This window comes from Anguilla rostrata, chromosome 5, assembly GCF_018555375.3.
Source record: "Anguilla rostrata isolate EN2019 chromosome 5, ASM1855537v3, whole genome shotgun sequence".
Taxonomy (NCBI): domain Eukaryota; kingdom Metazoa; phylum Chordata; class Actinopteri; order Anguilliformes; family Anguillidae; genus Anguilla; species Anguilla rostrata.
The window spans coordinates 43324634-43347661 of record NC_057937.1 but is presented as its reverse complement, the minus strand read 5'-3'; the positions used below and the strand labels follow the sequence as shown (position 1 = coordinate 43347661).

At 40.9% G+C, this 23028-nt stretch overlaps 1 protein-coding gene across 7 annotated transcripts in view; it reads left to right on the top strand.

Moving 5' to 3' along the window:
- The window catches only part of LOC135255335 (myotubularin-related protein 10-like), a 46263-nt gene that overhangs the window by 5708 nt on the left and 17527 nt on the right, over positions 1 to 23028 (top strand). The window contains exons 2-8 of one of the 7 annotated variants that reach the window (XM_064336372.1): positions 10549 to 11078; positions 11678 to 12795; positions 13059 to 13154; positions 13246 to 13270; positions 13402 to 13436; positions 13652 to 15405; positions 16016 to 16064. In XM_064336372.1, the coding sequence (XP_064192442.1) occupies positions 15349 to 15405; positions 16016 to 16064 (106 nt within the window). In that variant the 5' untranslated portion in view covers positions 10549 to 11078; positions 11678 to 12795; positions 13059 to 13154; ... (1 more) ...; positions 13402 to 13436; positions 13652 to 15348. Of the gene's footprint in view, positions 1 to 357; positions 407 to 10526; positions 11079 to 11677; positions 12796 to 13058; positions 13155 to 13245; positions 13271 to 13401; positions 13437 to 13651; positions 15406 to 16015; positions 16065 to 23028 lie in introns of those variants that run through there. The other 6 variants (XM_064336371.1, XM_064336370.1, XM_064336368.1 and 3 more) reach the window with 6 other exon arrangements.

The following is a 23028-nucleotide window of genomic DNA, read 5'->3' as shown; positions in this document are numbered from 1 at the left end:
CTAGGAGATTGCTAGGTACCTAATTACCTAGCATTAGATAATTTTTGGAATTGTAGAAGAGATGTTATGTTAGCCAGCATGCAAGCTAGCTGTTGAATTAATTTGCCTATCACACATAGCCAGCAAGCTTTTTTTTACCTGTCATTACTAGTGAGTAAGAAATTTTGCTTGCTAACGTTAACCTCACTAACGTTAACTACGCTGATTATGTCCCTTTGAGTTTGATTGCAGACTATTCGCTGTGCTCTAAAACGGCTATGCTAATTTATTAGCTACAATACCGGTGTTGGCTAAGTGATGCGTAGCCTAATGTACAGCTGGCTAACATGAATTTACCAATGAGGTTTTCACACACAGGCAGATCTGACGAAAAGCCCCCTGTCGTTAGAGGCCAGATTACTCTCAGGTAAGCAATTTAAAGCTGGGCTGTTATTTATTTGTTGCACTTCAGTTACCCTGTATGACAAATAACCGGCTAGTCTCGAACATGCAGGAGTCCATGATGGTTTATTCAGAAATGACATAGGCCGGTTGATCTCGTGGTCCTTGGGGCATGCTTTTTTGGTTTATCTAGTATTAGTATTCATTACTGTTGTATTTTTACACAAATGAACCTATTACTACGTTTTCCAAACGAATTCTTATCCATCTCAGGTATGCTGTGAAACACTAGCCTGCACTCGCAATTCTAAAATGCGTGCATATGTAACGTTAGCAAAAAGTGTATAGGCCTTGATGAAAAGAGATTGTTAATGTTGTGCTATGCCTAGAGTTATTTACAGCATTACAAAGAAATGAACAAGGACAAATTCCACAATACAGGTAATTTGCTTAATATCTTCAGGCCCAGCAACATATATTTTACATTACAGTAAGTCATTAGGTAATAATGAAATTAATTACAGAAGATGTCAAAGGAGAGTACATGTATGAATTGCTTAGAGGTAAATATTTAACCTGCATTAGTAGTGACGTTGATTCATGATTCATCTTTTATCGTGGTGAATCAGTTGGCATTCCTACAGCACAGCTGAAAAATTTATGTTGTGGACGGAGAACCATGTTTAACTGAATCGTGAGTAGTATCAGTGTCTGCAGAAAACAAGTAGTTGAAGGTAGTTATTTTAGCCATAATCATTTTTATTTATGCATTCCCTCAATTCCAAATGAGATGTATTAATTCACATAAATATTCATAAATGAATGTATGTGACTTCAGATATACTGTTATGATGTTTGTTCTGCTAAGCAGTGGTCAGATTTTTTTTTTTTTTTGGTGTGCATGGTCTACATTCTGTCACTTGTAACTGGATATGATGTGATTGATGATCAGGGAGACCTACACTTGTAACTACACTACAGTAAGTAGTGACAGTATAAAGTCTGGGATATTCGCTTTTGTAAAAATGCTCACAGCAACATTTTTAAATATGTAAAAGATTTTAGATCTTCAGTGGTTGCTGTTTGGGTGCTCCACGATGAACCCTGTTATTGCATGGTGGCTGAGACAAATTGAGTTTTTAAAAAATGTATTAATTTTTTTAAAGCTGTTTTTGCCATTACTGTTAGGGAATGTGACTAAGCTGTCCTTTCAGCTTGTTATTGAAAGTGGCAGTTGTTTTGATTTGTTTGGTAATCCCTGCTCCTCTTCAACATGTGAACATAGCATTCTTCCAGTTGTGTGCAGCGCCAAACAGATAGTTGAAAGAATGGAACTGTGAATTGAACTGTGGATCGTAGCTTCAATGGTGAAGTGGCCCAGGAGTGCGTTTAGCTGTTTGTCGCCTGCTTTCGCTCACCCTGGGCGGCCATTATTGTTGATCCGTGCACTATAATAATAATTTGCTGTTTGGTTAGGAAGCCCACTCTGTATTGTGATTTAGAAGTGGTACATTTTGTAATTGTCTAGCTTGCAGAGCAAGTCAGTGTTATTGATAATACAATGTCCCTCAAAATGCCCCTAGATGATGAACGGTGAGGAACTTGACGGGGCCAGCCGGGTGAGCGGGCATTTCTGCAGTGACTACAGGGTCACTGGGGAAAATTTCGGCCCTTTAGGCCAGATCTCCATTTCGTGGAAGAAACTTTGAAAAGGGTGGGTGTTACGTTCGCGTGTGGGATGCGGGCGTGCGTTTTTCTCCCCTCTTTCGTTCTGCTCTCTCTCGGTTGCTGTCATTTCCGCAGGAGTCCGTGTGCCGCCTTCGTTATTCCCATTGGTCATCCCCGCTGTCCATCATCAGAGTTCTCCCGCTCATCCCCCCCATCCGCCAATCAACTCCCTCCTGCAATCATGTCTCCCCCAATCATGCCTCAGCTCTCAATTTAAAATATCCCCATTTCGTTCCTGCAGGAGCCTTCCGTTTCCTCATTTGTGCTGTGTGTTTGGGCAAATGCTAGGTTGTGTGTGTTATTTGAGAGAGTTGTGTGGTCTAAAATTTTGTCCTCCCTGTTTCGCTTCAGAGACCAGTGTTAGGTAAGTTCCGGGGGCCCCTATACACGTGTTGACACGTAGGGTAAGGGCTCTGTCTAAATACATTAGTTTAGTGGTGGTGTTGCCCCCTGTATTTATGACTGCGGGTCGCAGTTAGGTTAGTTAGACAAGTTTTGTTTTCTGCATTGTTAATAGGTTAGTTATATTACAAAATCGTAGTTAGGGTATTTGTTTGTTATTTTCGGCACCACTCCCTTTTTTTTTGTACTGGTCTCGGTCGTGTGTCTTGACGTGTTTTATGTTTGGAAATGTCTGTAAATACTTGTAAATAGCCCCCCCCCCCCCCCCCCCACACACACACACGTAAAATCCCTTTCACCGTAGTCCGCCTTGTGTGTCTCTCATTATTCTCACAAGAAAGCTTATATATATTTAGTTACATCTCCTGGTGCCAAATATCAAACATCATTTAAAATATTGCACCCTTAACCCCTAGAAGGGTCGTAACAGTGGGTAAAACACCCAAGGGGCTATTACCAAAACACGTTAAGTCGGTCGTTTTTCTTGAGGGTGGTGTTGTATGTGCTGCTTAATTTGTTCTCCTCAAATGTCTGAGAGGCTCGTATTTGTATTTGTATCACATTGTCTTTTGACGAGGTTGATTTAGCCTATGTATTTTATTCTCTTTTGATCATATGCATTGTATTTGAGTGATTTTATTTTGGTCTCATCCTGTATGTGGTTGAAAACGAATCTCCTGAAAGTACAGGACTGTTTTTCCTGTTCAGTGGGACCAGTGTTTCAGCATTTCAGTGAAATATATTAAATTGAGAAATGTCAGTGTTTTAAAGGGGTCCCCATCTTCTATTTCCCTGCCTAGCATTGTTAAAAAAAAAAACAAATCTTGTTAATGCAAGCACTCAGGGGTAAGGGTTTAAGGTCCTGTGGGGTAAAATCTGGGCTAATTCACTTAGCATTTTCAAGTGATCGTATTTGGTTTTAAAATGCACTTCGAAGTTTAGAGTAGCCTGGACTCTTCCCTGTTAGCATACATTGTAGCATGCATGCATTATCCCTGGCTAAGACCCTCATAGGGCTGTGTAATTTAAATATCATTTATTTGTTGGGTCCCTTGGCTCTCGGCTGCCCCCTTGTCAGTACGTGATTAGAATGCGTTTCATTTACCACCATCGCTCACTGAATAGCCCATTCAGACCCAGTACAGCCCACCACGAAATACACACAGTGAACTTCAGTCAGGCAGAGTCTTCTGAACAAAGGGGCCTAAACTGCCTTCCCCTCTTCCTCAAAATGTCTCAGTGTTCGGGTCTGTCCCCTCCCTGACTTGCTCAATCATTCTGTCTTCCCTCTGTCTTATTCAGTCTCCGTTCTGTAGTTTCTAGAATCAACTCTCTTATCTTGTTTATTCCTCTGGATGTCTTCCTTCCTCTGCTCTTCCACAGTCCTCCTCTTCATCCTCCTCATATACAGCCAGAGTATATTAGCAGGTCTGTTAGCGCCAGCATGAAAGATATCGTTTATAAAGTTGCGGTTAGCTAACGTTAAAGTTAGGAATGGCTGGATCAGCAGGTAGCTAGCTAGCTGTCAAAGTCAGGTTTATTTGTCATTACATACCATATGCTGTACAGTACATGATGTAACGAAACTTCGATTTGGAGCCAAAACCATAGAGTTAAGCGGTCTTGTGATTTTTACAATTTGATTGACAGTCCGGTGCGGAAAAGCCCCTGAACCTGAACGAGGGTAGCTGACTGTCTGCCGTTATGTTTTAAAATATATTATCAGATGTTTACGGAGTTTAATTTCCATCCGTGACTGTACTGTGTCATGTAATCACGTTATATGTATGACATTAAAAATACAATTAGGCTATGTTCAGTTATCTTCAATTTATGTTTCTCAGCAAAACGAATATGCTTAGCTAGCATATCAGCTTGCCAGTGAGCTAGGTAGGCTATCCGTGGTTAGCTCACGCGTTAGCAATATGAACCACAGGGGAAGAACGTTGACTACACTGATGGTCAATCAATCGGAGATGTGTAGGCTACTGGTGATTTGACTACGCAAATTTTCGTATAACTGTCTGGTAGATCTGCTGTTAAGCGAGCAAGTTATCGTCGTAGGTTTTCGCCAGTCAGTTAATGAGCATGCTACTACTAGCTACTCCATCGCCGTTTGTGGTGTTCACTTGCTGGGTGACGCTAGCTGACCGATCGTTCGCAAATCACTTTCTACCGAATAAAAATTAACTCAGCGGTGATTAACAAATCTACCAAGTATTTTAATAACTGATCTGCAGGCGTGTAAATATGACAACGCACTTTGTACGGCAAGTTTTCCACCTGGTGCATGAAGACAAAAATAATGTAGCCTACGTTGAATTTCTAATTATTATTAGGCTATTTTTTTTTTCTTGTAAATCATCAAAACCAATGGAGAAAAGCCAATATACGCAAGGAGCCCCCAGAACCGATTCTGAGAACCACTGTCTTAAATGCCTAGCTTGTCGGTCTCTTAAATGCTAAAAACATGTTCCTTTCTAAATGCCAAGATGGTTAATTTCGTTAAATTCTGTGTGTGTGATTTCATCGTGTGTTGTATATTCAGCAAATGAACCTTGAAACTCTTAATTCGCTTCGTGAAACTGAAAGTGTTTATCCCAAAATCGGGATTATAGTAGCTTTGTCACATGCGTGAAGCATGGCCCAGGTAGACATTTACGGAATGTACACGACTGACAAGCCGCCAAACACGTTTGACAGATTGAATGTTTGCCGGTTAAGGTTAGCTAGCTAGTCAAATGGCTTGGTAGCCGAAGTTGCGAACTGTTTTAGCACAGGCTACTACTGGACTACCAAATATAGCAAGCTGATTACGCTTTCTGCCAAGTAATTATTTGGTTAAGTAGGCTAAAGGAAATAGTAAAAATGACTCGGCTACCGAAAAACTTAAGAGGAGGATTATTTTATGGTCGTCTAGTGCAGCTGTAAATAGCACACGCCATAATGAAATCACCACGAAATGGGATGCCTGCATTTTCAGACTTAGCACAGGCGGACCGTAGCCGGAGCCGCAATGGCAAGGCCAAGATGCGCCACCGCCCACCCCAGTGACCATAGACTGTAGCCCCTACTGTAGCATAGTCCGCAGTAATCCGGAAGTGACGCAAGCTGTACCTCATTGGTCCAGAACAAATATTGGCACTGTGCCCAAATCACGCAATAAATCATGAAATCGACCCATGGACAGTCATAAGACCAATAAAATACACATATTATGACTATTTGTTCTTCTAAGAAAAAATTATTGACTTTGTATTTTGATCGCATTTGTACCATAGACTTACATGGAAACCGGATATGAAAACACCTATACTGGAGCCATCCGTAGTGGCGCTAGTGAGCAACCAGGAACTACAACACCAGGAAATGAGCTTCAAAAACGAAGTCTGGTTTTGGCCGCTTGGTCCCAAACCGCAAACTTCCATGCTCCACACTACCGTGCTCCGGAATACGCACTCCAGGCAATGCTTGGGACTATGCACTCCGAACCATGGAAGTGCAGTAGCACGGAGAAACAGTTAAATGAGTGGGATGCACTTCGTGACGACATCTGACCCATAACCTTTAACCTTTGCCGTAACTATCGGTAAAATTCCGGTAATAAACCTGAGGGGAATAACGTGAGTGAGAGGGCATATTATCGACCATCTGAAATGCTACCGCATTTATTTCATATTTAATCAAGCGGACTGGACTCCGTTACCTATTTAAAGGCAAGTCTTGTAAAAATTACACATAACTGTCTAAATGGGAAAAAATCTTACTTAATTCATATAACATTTTAGTTATATTGATATACTAATTAATTCCTTAATCACGACCATTAAGTAGTGCAAATGTCGCTTCTTCTTAATGGCTATTTTGCTCCCTGCTACTTGGGTTACAATTGTGAATATGTAGCGGATCGCTAGAAATGCTAGTAGGGACCAGCCTTTTTCATATTAACCAGTGAAATACACAAGACGGGACACTTCTACAATATGATCTCAAGTAAAGACAAGTTCCATTAATCTCTATGCAGTGGCAGATACATGTCCCCGTAGCAACTAAAGCTAGCACTGGGCGAAAATCGCGAAAGTACTGAAAGAATTACCTCCGGAGGATAACAAGGACGTTTTTTTCTACATAACTAGGTACAGGTTGTTACTTATATTTCGCCTATTTTACATAGACTACAGTTGAAAATCTGATGTTTTTCTGTCTACCGAACGAACCCGGTCGGTAGATGCTCACACTGAGTAGTAGTAGGCTACTGAAATATTATGATCTAGACTAACCAGTAGGCTAATATCAGCAACTTTTTGCGAGCTAGCCACTTCAATTGAATTCTCCTTTTTGCTGTCAGAAGAGCAGTGGAAGGCAACGATAGCTTGGAAAATATTAATTGCAGTTTGGATAGCTTTCAGTGTACTGTCAACCCCATAATAAAGTTGCCATTTCATTGTAAACAGTCGTGTCTGTTTTTTCATTATTTTCGCGCTGTATACTTTCGCGCTGGGTACTCAGTTAGGCAACATTTATGGAGCCGGTCATGTTTGTGGTGGCTACTCCATAGGCAAGGGGTGTATTTCAAATTAAATGAAAAGATGGGCAGTGGCGAGAATAAAACGGCAGTTTATAATTCAAGACGGGACCCGACGATTAGCACCGATGTATTCAATATAGCTCCTTACACTCGTTAAAAGTACATATCTTTAAACTAATAAAAACAACTGATACTTTACATATTGCGTTATTCATTAACACTGTACCACTTTATTTATACACCAACTCCTGTTTACCATTTTCCTATGACATGATTTCAGTTTCCAATCCGAGAGAGTAGCCTACACTAGACTGTCATTCGCCATTACCGTTGTTTTTGGCCGTTTTCGCGAAAGGAATTATGGTATTTTTCCCAGTCGGAGCATGCACGGATGCACACTTCAAATTTTGATCAAATGGAGTGCGCATCCGGGTACTTTATCCGTGCTCCGCACTACCGAACTTCGGTTTGGACTCGCACTCCAAGATGGCGGCATGCTCGCTATGTGCACTCGGAGCATGGAAGTATGCGGTTTGGGACACAGCCTTCGTTTTTGCAGCTCATTTCCTGGTTATTTGGGCACAGTGCCAATATTTGTTCTGGACCAATGAGGTACAGCTTGCGTCACTTCCGGATTACTGCGGATGACTGAGCTACAGTAGGGGCTACAATCTGTGGTCACTGGGGTGGGAGGTGGCGTTTCTTGGCCTTGACATTGCCTCTTTTCTGGTTGCTTTTGAAATGTCGGCCTTGTCTGCCCTGAGTGGCTGCAGGGCCAGGACTGCTGTTGCTATGGCTCCATCCTGGAAGGAAGGTTGCCCCTGGTGATCCTTTCCCTCTATGGAGTAGGGCCTTCTCCTAGAGCCAAGTGCCAGCACAGAGATGTACATAAAGCGGATTGAGCCGAGTGCCATGGCTCTGTCCGTTTTGAGGTGTATAGAGCAGGTGGCGCTCTTTTGAAAGCTGTAATTCACCTTGTCCACGTCCTAATGAGATCAACATGTTGGTTAAAATATGTATCATAAATATGATATAAAATAGTTGTGTGGTCTTCATTTGGTTTTTGGTGTTTGACAAACTGGAGCTCGCAAGCTTTTTCAAGCTAGCATTGTTGGCGCCTTTTTGGAAAGCTATTTTTGCGCTCTTTTGAAAACATTTAGCTAAACATTATTTCCATTAGAAATACAAAAACTCAACTTTTTTCGTCAAAATCCTCTAGCATTATTACTCTATACCTGGTGTAATCGTGGCCTTAAAATAATAATAATAATAATAATTGGCTTTGGCTTCACGCCAGTGCATTGTGTAATCAATATTAATCAAGAGTATTTCTCAAATGGAAACTAGAGCACAATATCAAAATGAAGGTAGTTATGGATATTATATGGAAACAGCTCTTTGATCATTGTCAAAACACAATTACGATTTTAGCCTGCTGCGTGTGTTACTCAATGTATTTTTCTTACTTGGTCCAATTTCATATCCTTTCAGCTCCCACACATGGCCTTATGACTGTTGGTAAGGTTATTCTATTACATTGTCAAACGTAAAGTTGTAAGGACGTAACTATTACGTATCTACAACGTTGTTTTACGACGTCGCAGTGACGGGGCGCTGGTCTTACCTTTTTACGGTAATACTACGTTAATTGAGACGTAACGCGGACAATAGACGGTTTCAACGGTAACAACATAAACAAACGTTACTGCGCATGTGCGTTGTTCTGGCCCTAACTTGACTTCCGGCAGACTTCCGCAAACAATCAATAACAACAGAGTCCCTCTAGACTATTTCTGATAACAAGCAAAGTAAATAAGTAAATTACGTTAGCTAGCTAGTTAAAACTATGTCTAGCCCGTATTATTTGGGGTTACCAGTCGAAGAAAAGAACCGTTACTTGGCCAAACTGAAATGCGATAATGTTACATTACCAGAAAATCAAGTGACAGATAACTGTTCACAGTATTGCACCTTGCTGAGCATCATACATTCCTTACATAATCCATAACTGTTCTGGGTTACATGCACATTCATTCCTGTATAAAAAGTGCACTCTTTCTATGATGTTGCTTAAAAACGATGATTAGAAGCACAAACTGGGGCTAGTGGGCAGCATGTGTAGCCAATGCAATTACTGTAGGTTATTTATTTAACCTAGATGTTTTATGGGAAAACATCGTGGCTCTTATAGTTTGGGTCATCTTGCTAGGTTACCACAACAAAAATGATCAGGCAATGTAACGCTGTCAAGTCACTGGAAACAGGTATCATAACGTTAGTAAAAAACGTAGCTAAAGCGTATGAACTACTAGCATTGAGCTAACGTTACTGTGCATAATTTATAAAATGGTAGCTACGTTTAGCTAGCTAGCTAGTTGGCTAGCTAACTAGAATGAATTAATTAAGCTACAACCAATTTAGTTAGCTAATTCATAACTATTTCAGGCGTGTTACTGGTCAGCTTAGTTATCGCTTATTATGGGTTTGTTACCTGAAACAAAGTGCTAGAGTGAGAGCACCTATTCGACCACCTTCGTTCGACAGACAGGAAAGCGTAAACTGATTCGCAACTATATATGAAATAGGCGAAATATCGGTAACAACCTGTACCTAGTTATGTAGGAAAAATATCCTTGTTATCCTCCTGTGGTTATTTTTTCAGTACTTTCACGTTTTTTTGTGTGCCAGCAAATAAGCCAGACGTGGTCCAGCGCTAGCATTTGGTTGCTAAGGGGACGTGTATCGACCACCCCATATAAATGAATGGAAATTTGCTAGTATCCTGTCTTGCATATTGGAGGTTAATATGAGAAACGGTGGTCTCTCATCAGCACGTCTAGGAATCCGTACATATTCACTGTTGTAACCTAAGTCGCAGGACGCAAAATAGCCGTTAGGAAAGCAGTTTGAAATTATGAAGCAAAGTCTGCGCCATTGACTTTAATGGGTCGCGATGACATAATTCATTGTCTTAAGTTGATATAGTAAATAAGGCTGTATTAGTATTACTAAATGTGTATGTATGAAGTTGATTTTTTAAAATACAGTTTATTATGTGTATTTTTACAGGACTTACATTTTAATAGGTAACGATGTCCAGTTATTTCTCAAAAATACGAAGTAACAACGGGCAAGCACCAGCTATGATAATCGCAGGGATTCATCAATTCGTTTCACAATTTCCTAGTGAGGTTACAAAGTTAAATTATGTATTTTTACTAATTTTCGAAATATAGTTTGTTCCTGAGGTCAGGTTGCACCCCACAGCACAACAACCTGAGCCCAACATCAGTCTGTTCATCAGTTTAACTTTCACTCCATTTGTAATCGGTGCCATATTAGCCAGTAAACACAAACCCAATAATAAACAAACACAGACCGGAAGTTAACTTAGGGCCAAGCGCACAACCTTGGCAACGCGCGTGCCACTGATGAAACCGTCTATAGAAGACGTTAACAGTAGGTAGCCACAACCACATTTTGTTAGTAGGGTACACACTGCTGTGCAGGTTACTTATATTTTTCAGGGCCATAAGGGTTCTCATAATTTGGATTGGTGCAACATAAATGAAGTAACAAGTACAGTACTACTTTGCAGAAGGAAAATGCGTGATATTCTGTACCGCTCACTTCCTGTATGTGATTCACTTCCTTTTTGTACAACCGTGCACATAATCTGTAGGCTGAGAGCTTCCCATATAGCCTGGCCATCAACAGGAGCGCACATTCACAATCTTCAGGAAGTTTTTGAAAATTAAAACAAAATTTTTTAAATGCAGTAAAAACAACTGAGCGGTACAAGCAATTAATGGAATTGTGTGTTTAGAGATGCTATGCTGGCTGTGATTATTGTGGAATACAACAAAGAACACTGCAACATAACCTCCATTTCCTGCTCAGTGAAAGAAAGTTTATTTTTGTTGTAGCTACCTCTGTTTTAGTTACAGCCTATAAACAAGATTGTGACCACTCCATCTGTGAGTAGCAATGGACCTGTTGTGTGCTGGGCTTCTGCTACTTCTGATAGGACAAGCTCGAGGTAAACAACCATTACCATATTTACTATCTCAAAATTCAAGATTTAAGGGGAAATACGATTTACTAGTGGAATATACTGAATATTTAACATAAAAAAATAAATATTCTGTACAACTGAGGAGAATGGGATAATTCACACAGAAAGTAAAGCACCTTTAAGTTTTACGTAACTATAATACAGGAAAAGGGTAATAAAGAATATTTCAGTGGTAAAATTGCTAGCAGTGTAATAGCCATGTGATTGTACAGATATTATTATTATTATTATGGTCAATACTTATAACAACATATTTCAATGAAATTGTAAATACAGAAATCCCAACTAACAGCATGATTTTATGTGCTTATGTACTTTCTGAAGTATCTGTTATATATTGTATGTAATTTAAGTTAGTAGAAATTATTTTTGACTTAAAAACATAAGAAATTATTTCATTAATATCAAGCTTTGTCAATTTGTTTCTGTGGAGACTGGTGACTAAAACAACAATAGCTACTCAAATATATTGAAACAAATTGCTTAATACCATGGTAGGTCTATAAAGTGGCCACTATTCTATACCTTAAATCTTATACTGTATCTGCACTTTTTTTTCCAAGGAGCAACTTATTTCCTTTATCAGAAGGAGAATGAAAGACACACAATGGTTTGTAAACACAACAGGTGGCAAATTGACATGACCTATGACTACAAAGTGGATTGTAATCTAACAGTATTGATGAAAAACAAAGAAAGCAGTACAGACAGCAATGAAGAATCGGATAACTGTGAGAAAATTGGAAACTACTTAAATAGTAACAAAAGCTGCACCAGTAAAAAACCAACAAGATGCTTTATTGTTGAAAATCCAGAAAAAAATAATGGATTTTTTGCTTGTGTTGATACCTTTCAGTCACAATTTATGTATCCATTTAAATCAACTGTCAAAAATGATTATTTCATCATAGCCTTTGCAAAACCCGATGGTGAGTTTGCTTCTTTTCTTTTTTTTTTTACCACATTTTTCCTCGTGCAAAACTTGTGAAGGTTTAATGTATAATGGCAGAGTACAAATGCAAAATTATTTTTTAGGTAATTGTCTATGCATGTGTATGAGCTTTGTGGCTTTGAATGCCAAAATTATATTGCTTTGCTCTCTGTGTGAGGTTTTTTTCAGCTATCATACACAGTCACCTAATCAGCATTTATAAGTGGTTGTCAATATCCAATTGCCATTGGTGATTTTTTTTCTTGACCTAAAGTGCTTTAACCATCAGTCTTCCTTTCCCCCCACAGTGGCCTTTGCCTCAAATAAGAAAAAATTCACACATTAATATACATGAGGGAGAGCCCATTATTCTGATATGCAATTTCTTTATCTCTCGAGCCTTTTCAAGCTTGCCTTATGTTGTGTACTGGATCAAAACAGGTGGTGAGGGCAGTACATGTGTTTATTCTTATGAATTTAATTCTCAAGAAGGGGTACACTATGACATTCGGTGTTCTCTTGAAAACAACCTTCGAACCAGGGTCTCAAACACCACTTCAGATAATCCCTTTGAAAACCCCCACCACCATAACCTGACCATCATCAATGGCACACATTCAGACAGTGGACATTACGTGTGTGCTTTAAATGTGATAGACGGAACTGAAGGCAGCTGGGTGGTAATTTCTAATGTCACCGTAACCGTGGATAAGAAGGAACAAGAAAACCAAAACACAGTTCAGCTTTCAGGTGACCTATTCGTCTATCATAGTTTCTCTTCTCTGCTGAAATACACATCTGCTGATTGTTAACAAGGCCAAGGCCAACTTGATTGTTATCTGAAGCGACAACATGTTTTTTTATTTATTTATTATTTAATGCAATTTCACGCTTATTAGATAACATTTATTCTGCAATCTTATCGGTAACATTTCCTATTTGCTTCCTGTTCACATCACTTCATGCGCCCTCTAAACATCAATATGTTTAAAGTGTGTTTCTTTTTTTTGCAGTGGAATTTGCTCCCTTGTGTCTGGCTGTAGCCCTCTTAATCATCAGTATCTTTGCCATTGCCATTTATATGAAGAGAAAGTCCAGCATTGCTACGGGTTAGTTTTCTCCATTGTCTTTTTTGTAAGAGTGTTAATTTAATATTTTAGTTTATTTAATATAATTTGACAAGCTCTCTTTCCCCCCTAGAATCCCAATTTGTGAGAAAAGAAAGGTAATGCTTTAATTTATCAGCTTTGAAATACAGCTATGACCATAGTTAGGATTATCAATCAGCTATGTGTAGGATCCTGAAATAAATTCATTCAGGAGGTTTGTTCTAATCACAGGTTTTTATCATTTCAGACATCAAAATGGAGATGAATCAATCTACCCTGACAGTGAGTCACTTAAAAATAAATTGACTAAAATAAATTGTTACATTATCCTTTGATTATTTTGGGCTTAACCTCTTTGAAATTGTTATATGACTTTAAATTATCATTTGTAGCCCTGGTAGTAGTAATAGTAGCATACAACAACACCAATAATAATAATAATAATAATAATAATAATAATAAATAAATACATTTTCCCCTCATTCCCATGAATTCAGTTTCCCCTTACTCAGTGGCTGGAAGAGAATTTCAGACATATTCTGTGGTAAAGCTGACCGCTAAGCCAGCAGCCCATGGTGTGGAGGGGGACCAGGCTAAGCTCCCGACTGAGCCCTACTCCATAGTCAGGTTCACCCCTCAGTGCAACACCTTGGGAAGATCTCAGGAGGACAGGAAGCTGGAGCATCCATAGAAGCTTGTGGATACAGGGGCCCTTGTGTATGAGAGCATGATTGACACATACAGCACCTGTAAATGATCTACAAAGGAAGCATATTTACATTTTCATTTGAAAACTTTCTGCTTTTTTTCCATTAGCAAGTCATATGTGCAATAGTTCCAGGGTTTTTGCTTTAAGAGCATTAGAATTACAATGTGCATTGTTATATAATATTAACTGGGTGTATGTTTTTTTAGTTTACAATATAATTATTTGTGTATAGCACAGTCTTCCGCTTGGAAAGATAAAATTGAGATGCATTATGTAGCTACGTATCCGATGTCAGGTGTATATCAAGTTGGTTATCCTGTTCAATTTTCACTTTGTTTAATAGAAGCTGTGCCACTGAATACTGCTTTTAAAGTTTAAAAGTTAATAAAAGGTGGCTTCTTTTCACGTGAAATGTGCTGCCGGCCATTCCTGCGCAAAGCAAAATTTGTACTCGACACTAGATGACGCTCAATATTCATTACACTCCAATACCATTACCTATTCTTACACCAGGCACGCATTCATTTAACAGATTTGAACAAAATATATATTTAAAATGTTGATTTAAAAAAAATCTGGGTATACAATGTGTGAACCAAAACGAAAGTAATGTGCCAATACGGATGCTGAACTATAGTTGGGCGACGCACCTCATGCCTCGGGTCCAATCTCCCACCAATTCCCTTTAGGGAAAGTATCTTTGCCAATATAACGAAAGTTGAAAGAAATTCGGGATTCAATCAGGAGTATGGAAAACCCCGAACATACCTCTTCCTGTTGTGGTAGCAGCGCCAAAACACGTAAAGACCTCTCTCAAACCATAAGCCTCGGTACACATGGAAGTTACGCCCCGAACGTAGACATGGGACCCTTGTTTAAACAGATGAAATGTATCTGTTCATTCGGCATTCGGAATGGTCAAAAGCAGGGGATGGGGAAAGTTGTGCTAACGTGAACTCGTTTACTTTTCACACGCTGTCTCTTGTTTAATATGGCAGATATTGTACATTGCGAATATATTAAGCTCAGTGCAAGAAACGCGTGAACATTCTGGTGGCAATGGTTGTTTTAACGTATTTGCTATCTGGTACCGGTCTCCCACTGTGAAACGATAGTGTGCTAACTTAACATTACCGCTAGCGTGTCTGCTAGTATAGCATAATACAGGACAAAAATGAGAAGCGTCGTGGCAAGTCTTCACGTTGCGATAGCCGGCCAAGTAACAAGTTATATCTGGCTTCTTTGCTAACTGACCAAATGGAGAATGGTAGTAACACGACAAAAACCGCCTTCTGTTGAGAAGGAAGCAACAGCTAATTACTATACCAGTAATGGAAGTTAAAGTCTGTTAAAAGCAATAGTTTAGCTAACGCTAGCTATTGAGGTGATTCACCTGCACACCTGTTGATTTAGTAAATTACACAGAAAGCGTGAACTAGCTAGCTAGTTGGCAAGCAAGCTTGCCAGCCACTTCTGCTGCTTGGGATGTTTTCCGTCAAACCATTGAAACCAACATTTAAATCATACCTTCTGCCTTTACAGGTAAGCATTTTCAACCATTCTATTTATGGTTTATGAATTATACATTCTAAGTATTTAGCGTGAAGTGTTTTTTCCAGGTTAACAAGAACGCGTCGTTACTGTACATTTTTTGAGTTAATAATTCAGAAGCTTATTAGCTGGGCAGATAGTAACAAACTTTGGTACAACAATGACAAGTAACTTGCCAATACGTTGCTGCACGTATAAATGCATTAGGCGAGTTAAACCAGGTTTCTCTAAATTGGTATTCAATCTAATAGTTTAGCTACAGCTAGGAGATTGCTAGGTACCTAATTACCTAGCATTAGATAATTTTTGGAATTGTAGAAGAGATGTTATGTTAGCCAGCATGCAAGCTAGCTGTTGAATTAATTTGCCTATCACACATAGCCAGCATTTTTTACCTGTCATTGCTAGTGAGTAAGAAATTTTGCTTGCTAACGTTAACCTCACTAACGTTAACTACGCTGATTATGTCCCTTTGAGTTTTATTGCAGACTAAAACGGCTATGCTAATTAGCTACAATACCGGTGTTGGCTAAGTGATGCGTAGCCTATAATATTGTACAGCTGGCTAACATGAATTTACCAATGAGGTTTTCACACACAGGCAGATCTGACGAAAAGCCCCCTGTCGTTAGAGGCCAGATTACTCTCAGGTAAGCAATTGAAAGCTGGGCTGTTATTTATTTGTTGCCCTTCAGTTACCCTGTATGACAAATAACCGGCTAGACTCGAATATGCAGGAGTCCATGATGGTTTATTCAGAAATGACATAGGCCGGTTCATCTCGTGGTCCTTGGGGCATGCTTTTTTGGTTAATCTAGTAATAGTATTCATTACTGTTGTATTTTTACACAAATGAACCTATTACTACGTTTTCCAAACAAATTCTTATCCATCTCAGGTATGCTGTGAAACACTAGCCTGCACTCGCAATTCTAAAATGCGTGCATATGTAACGTGTAACCTTTATTTGTATCAGCCATGTGTATTATTTAAATCTTAACAATTGTCATTTTTGTAACTGGTAATACTGAACTATTTACATTGAACTCTTAAGTCTATACATTTCCATTTATACGTATATTGTATTCAGTCTTCATTAAATATTTAAGTTCCCCCTCTTGTGTTCCCCCTGGGACCTTTCTTGGTATGGTTAGTTTTTGGGAAGGAGGATTGTGCTGGTAACATGCTGATGTGCTACTGCTCCTGCCATGTTGGCTACTTCCATTAAATGTTATACCTGACGATACTCATTGTAGCCCAGTTCATTACACCTTCGCCTCGACCAAGACTTGGAGAACCGCCTCTTCCAAATATTCGGGTTACAAACGTTAGCAAAAAGTGTATAGGCCTTGATGAAAAGAGATTGTTAATGTTGTGCTATGCCTAGAGTTATTTACACCATTACAAAGAAATGAACAAGGACAAATTCCACAATACAGGTAATTTGCTTAATATCTTCAGGCCCAGCAACATATTTTACATTACAGTAAATCATTAGGTAATAATGAAATTAATTACAGAAGATGTCAAGGAGAGCATGTAGAATTGCTTAGAGGTAAATATTTCACCTGCATTAGTAGTGACGTTGGTTCATGATTCATCTTTTATCGTGGTGAATCAGTTGGCATTCCTACAGCACAGCTGAAAAATTTAAGTTGTGGACGGAGAACCATGTTTAACTGAATCGTGAGTAGTATCAGTGTCTGCAGAAAACAAGTAGTTGAAGGTAGTTATTTTAGCCATAATCATTTTTATTTATGCATTTCCTAAATTCCAAATGAGATGTATTAATTCACATAAATATTCATAAATTAATGTATGTGACTTCAGATATACTGTTATGATGTTTGTTCTGCTAAGCAGTGGTCAGATTTTTTTTTTTTTTGGTGTGCATGGTCTACATTCTGTCACTTGTAACTGGATATGATGTGATTGATGATCAGGGAGACCTACACTTGTAACTACACTACAGTAAGTAGTGACAGTATAAAGTCTGGGATATTCACTTTTGTAAAAATGCTCACAGCAACATTTTTAAATATGTAAAAGATTTTAGATCTTCAGTGGTTGCTGTTTGGGTGCTCCAAGATGAACCCTGTTATTGTATGGTGGCTGAGACAAATTGAGTTTTTAAAAAATGTATTCATTTTTTTAAAGCTGTTTTTGCCATTACTGTTAGGGAATGTGACTAAGCTGTCCTTTCAGCTTGTTATTGAAAGTGGCAGTTGTTTTGATTTGTTTGGTAATCCCTACTCCTCTTCAACATGTGAACATAGCATTCTTCCAGTTGTGTGCAGCGCCAAACAGATAGTTGAAAGAATGGAACTGTGAATTGAACTGTGGATCGTAGCTTCAATGGTGAAGTGGCCCAGGAGTGCTTTTAGCTGTTTGTCGCCTGCTTTCACTCTCCCTGGGCGGCCATTACATTACATTACAGGCATTTAGCAGACGCTCTTATCCAGAGCGACGTACAACAAGTGCATTGGTTCATGATGTAGAGGTGCAAAAGAAACACTAGAGTGAAGTAAGGATCGTAGTGCCAGAAGTGGAGAAGGACTCCAACCCTGTAGAGTAATCTGTTCAGCAAACAAGAATCCTACCAAGTACAAACTAGCGCTGGAATCACATTTGCCTAATCAGACAAAAACAACAGTCCTGCCAAATAAACTAACGTAATCATATTATCCTAACTAGGTACAGTGAGCTAAACTATAGGCTAGGGAGGGGTGGGGAGAGGTGCAGCCTGAAGAGATGAGTCTTCAGTCTGCGTTTGAAGGTGGTAAGATTCTCTGCTGTTCTGACCGCCACGGGGAGGTCATTCCACCAGCGAGGGGCCAGGACAGACAGCAAACGGGAGCGGGAAGTACAGACGCGAAGAGGGGGAGGTGCCAAGCGTCCAGAGGTGGCAGAACGGAGAGGTCTGGCTGGTGTGTAAGGTCTGATGATCCTCTGGATGTACCCTGGTGCTGATCCCTTAGCTGCCTGGTATGCAAGCACCAAGGTCTTAAATTTGATGCGAGCCATAACAGGCAGCCAGTGGAGGTCAGTGAGCTGGGGGGTGACATGGGAATGTCTGGGGAGGTTGTAGACCAATTGTTGATCCGTGCACTATAATAATAATGTGCTGTTTGGTTAGGAAACCCACTCTGTATTGTGATTTAGAATGGGAACATTTTGTAATTGTCTAGCTTGCAGAGCAAGTCAGTGTTATTGATAATACAATGTCCCTCAAAATGCCCCTAGATGACGAACGGTGAGGAACTTGACGGGGGTCCCTTGGCTCTCGGCTGCCCCCTTGTCAGTACGTGATTAGAATGCGTTTCATTTACCACCATCGCTCACTGAATAGCCCATTCAGACCCAATACAGCCCACCACGAAATACACACAGTGAACTTCAGTCAGGCAGAGCCTTCTGAACAAAGGGGCCTAAACTGTCTTCCTCTCTTCCTCAAAATGTCTCTGTGTTCGGGTCTGTCCCCTCCCTGCCTTGCTCAATCATTCTGTCTTCCCTCTGTCTTATTCATTCTCCGTTCTGTAGTTTCTAGAATCAACTCTTATCTTGTTTATTCCTCTGGATGTCTTCCTTCCTCTGCTCTTCCATAGTCCTCCTCTTCATCCTCCTTGGCTTTAACAGTACCTCACTCACGCGCACTTCCTGAAGACAGCCCACCTTTGACTTTCTCTTTGCCTGTGACCTCAGTTTTGAGGTTATCACTGGTTCCCCTTCCATCCTGTAAGAGTGTTCGCTCCTTTAATAATTTGTTTGGTGCACCAGGTCTTCAGTTCTTCAAAGATTTCAGAGACCACATTACCATATCTCCCTGGTACTTCCTATTTTTTGTAACTTGGACTATTTTTTTTTTGTCTTATTCCTATGTTTTTGTTTGATTCTTCTCAGAGTCATCTTTATAATATAGTTATAAATGACAAAAAACCTCATATGCATAGCCTTTGTTTGGGTTGGCTGAGCTGCTTTTTAGGAGATCTACATTGATATTACTAGAACATATTTGTCATCCTTTAAAAGATTAGATTCTTAAGATCTTCCTTTAATGGCTCTCACTTAAACTTTAAGGGCCTTTTCATTTCTACAATTTCAAGCCTTACTCACAGTGGTGTTTCAAATGTAGGGTGCTGTTGATCGCATGCTCAGGCGCGCGTTGTTTGTTTGGGGCTGTGCGCGCTAACAGCAGCGTGCTAAGGTGTGTGCTAACGGTGGCGCGCTAACGTGTGTGCTGGGGAGACAAAGGCCTGCGGGCCTCACTGCAGCTGCTCTGCTCTGCCGTTTCAAACGCGTCAGCAGTCCGCTGTGACGATGGCCGTTAATTCCTGAAGCAGAGCCGCCATTTAAGCCCCATCATGGAAGGGTAAACCGCAGGGCACTGGCACAGAGCCCTCCCAGGAGATCCAGCCCTTAACCGTGCACCTGCTCTCCTCCCAGAGATTCCCACGTCAAAGAGCATCATGTGCAGTAAAGGGACCCTCTGACATGTGGTCACGAAGTCTTCCTTCCCACCACCCCAGTTTTAGAATTTGAAAAATTTTCAGTGGAATTTGTGGGAATTTTTAGGTGGGTGGGGGGTTGACCCTCTGATTGCCCACATGGCCCATTTAACTGTTCTTGACCATGAAATTATACCATAAATGAGTGATCTAATCCAGCCATCATCTGTGTGTTCAACAGCACAATGCAGCAAGTTGGAGGCTCTCGTTTTCCTGACGCTCATGTGAACACATTGTGTTCCCTGTTGCAAATAACTAATCACTCATCTTGGTGGTCGGAACTAATTTGTTTATAGAGCTGTCCCCCTGATCATGTGATGTCCGCCACTGCTTCTTATCTCTGGAGTTCAAGTCAGGCTCAGAAGGATATGAGTCAGCGGAAGGGCAGTAGGTGGACAACCGATTGAGCCGCGGGGGTTGCTATCTTTTTCCATGAAATGTTGTCACCATGGTGGACTGAAACACCGCCATTCCTGGGTGATGTCAGAACCAGTTATGTGCTGCCCTATAGGGTGGCTGACCTCTCAGTATAGACCTCTCTATACTATTTTTAGGGTGGAAAACCTTTCGTTGAGACTATCCATGCACAACATCCCTTTATCTGATGAGCCAGACCATAGCCTCGTTCACAGAGCTTTTGAGTATAAAAACGAACAAAAGCAAAACATTAAGATATAAAGGGATGTCAGTTAGGAGATGGGTTCATGTTTAAATGTCCCTCTGTGAGGATCTGGCAGAAATTGCTAATACAATATTATATGCTAGTATATGCTTTTACGGTCAGGCGGAATTCCAGCGATAAAGTTTCTGTGGAAAATTTTAATCGCAGCCCATTTCCAACCATCCTCAAAGACATCATGCATAGGAAACTTCGCTTTAGTTCTGCATGAGATGATTGCCATCTGGGTTTCCATCCAGTTCCTTTTGTTGTTTGAAAGAGTTGAAACTGGTGCATCGAATGGAACTCGAGGAGTTATTGAAAGACACGCGTACGCCATTTTACGGGACGTATAAAGTGATTCAGCCGAGCGGAGGCTATTGAAACCCACGAGCACTTGAGAAGTGGGAGTGATGGGTTGGCGGGTGATGTCTGTACAGCTGGGAGGCACTTCAATACTGTCGGAGTCAGAATCACTCCGGCTTGCTTCTGTGTCCCAAAAAACAAGTGACCTGCAGAGTCAGCTGTGGAGGAATACAGGAATACATGGGCGCGAATGGCTCTGGGGTCATGAGTGAGATGGACAAGATGATTTTCTTCTGCAGTGAGAGTGTCCATTATCTTCCCCCCCCCCCCATAATGGTACTGATTTGAGCCCAGTGGAATGTTTGTTGAAGTAGAGTAGAGTTCTTTGTAAGTGTCTTTCATTCTGTGGTAAAGCAGCATAACTGGCCGATGGTGACACCTTGACCATGTTTAATCATCTGAAAGGTTGAGTCAGATGAGAAGAGGCTCCTCCTCCTCTGACTCATTGTGTAATGATACTTATCCATACTGATGGGCAGGGAGTATCTAAGACAAGCCGCAAACAGTTTTTTTGCTTCTTTCCTGCCCTTCTCTAGGGCTAAGTGACACTTCTGACATCACAGGGAACAAGGTGATTGTGTGTGTGCTCGTGTGTGTCGGTGTAGCTGCACATCAATGAAGAGTTCTGGAAATGATTGGAACTGAATATTATCTGGTGAAGCATTTTTTCCTTCTTTTGTAAACGGCTGTTTTGCTCTATATGCTAGTGCAACACCAGCGCTGGGCCACATTTGGGGTATTAAGGCTCAGTCAGAGGTGATTGGTCTTTGGTCTTGGCTACAGTTATGTGTTGTGATGTTAATGCTAAATTGCTGCCTGTACTCCTTGCGCACACCTTAAACATCCAGCACGCCTTCCTTCATCTTCAGTGAAACTTCTGCAAGTCATCGGCTGAATCCGGATGGTTCCGTTATTTCAAACATGTGCAAGTCAATAAAATGCTATCTAGGGCAGAGGTTTCTTGTGGGCTGGTGAAGAAAAACAAAACCCACTCCTGTCTTTGATGAAATCGTCCTTTTGATGTCCTTTTCAAGCTGAAGAGGGCAGAGACGCACAAGCGATTGGGGGGAAGGGGGACTGGCTGGAATCTCACAAAGCTCTTTACAGATTTCTGAGTGAAATTGGGTAGAAGACTTTTGTCCTCGCCATCTGTCTGAAGATTATTTAGTCTCTGTTGACAAGGCTTTTTCTTCCAAGAAGACGAAAAGCTATTAATACAGCCCAACAGAAGACCGGAACAGATGAGAGAAGGTCATGTGGCCCCTCTAGGCTTGTCGTTGGCCAGTAACAATAAGTGTGTTTGCTTGTGTGTTGAATCTCTTTCAGAGAACACTTGTGCTGGAAAGTACAGTGACTCAGTGAGCCTTATTTTAAACTACCTCTCGAGCCCACGGGCTGGAAAAGGACACCCTGATTATTAAAACCCGCTGATTCCTAGGGCGAGGGACCTCCACAAATGAGCAGAGCCGAGCGATGTTCGGCCCAGAGTTACAGCGTCCGTCAAGACCCGGGCGACGAAAGAAAAGGAGAGGGACGGAGCGCCGTGGCCATGGAAACGAGGGAGCGAGTGTCGATCCCCCTGTTTTCGCAGGTGTTTCCATTACCGAGTGCCTCGGAGCGGAGGGCAGGACAGAGATCGCTTTCCTCCGGGGGAAACCGCACGCCTCGGGCGTCCTCAGAGGAAACCTGAACGGGAGCGCTCGTCCTCCCGCCGGCATCTCTGCGGAGGAATGAATAAGTAAAGCGGGCCCCGCTGACTCCGCCCTTCCTGCTGGCCCCTGCCTCCCGCTGCCGTCTGGGGTCTTGGCCTTTTTTTCCGAGTTCTGTTGGTCCGTCCTCTCGCGAGCGTTTGAAATCCGGGGCGTCGACTGATTTTTGGCAGTTGAAGTCGTTGCAGGTTTTTGCGTTGACGCGAACGCATTTTCGTAGATGGCGTTGTCGATATTGGCTCATTGTCTGCTGCTGTTGCATTTTATATGCCCCCCTTGCTCTTCCAACATGATGCAGGCCTTTCTGCAGCCAGGCTCACACTTTAGAATTTAGTAGTCATGTTACTAATGCATATTTTGAGGTAATTGGATTTCA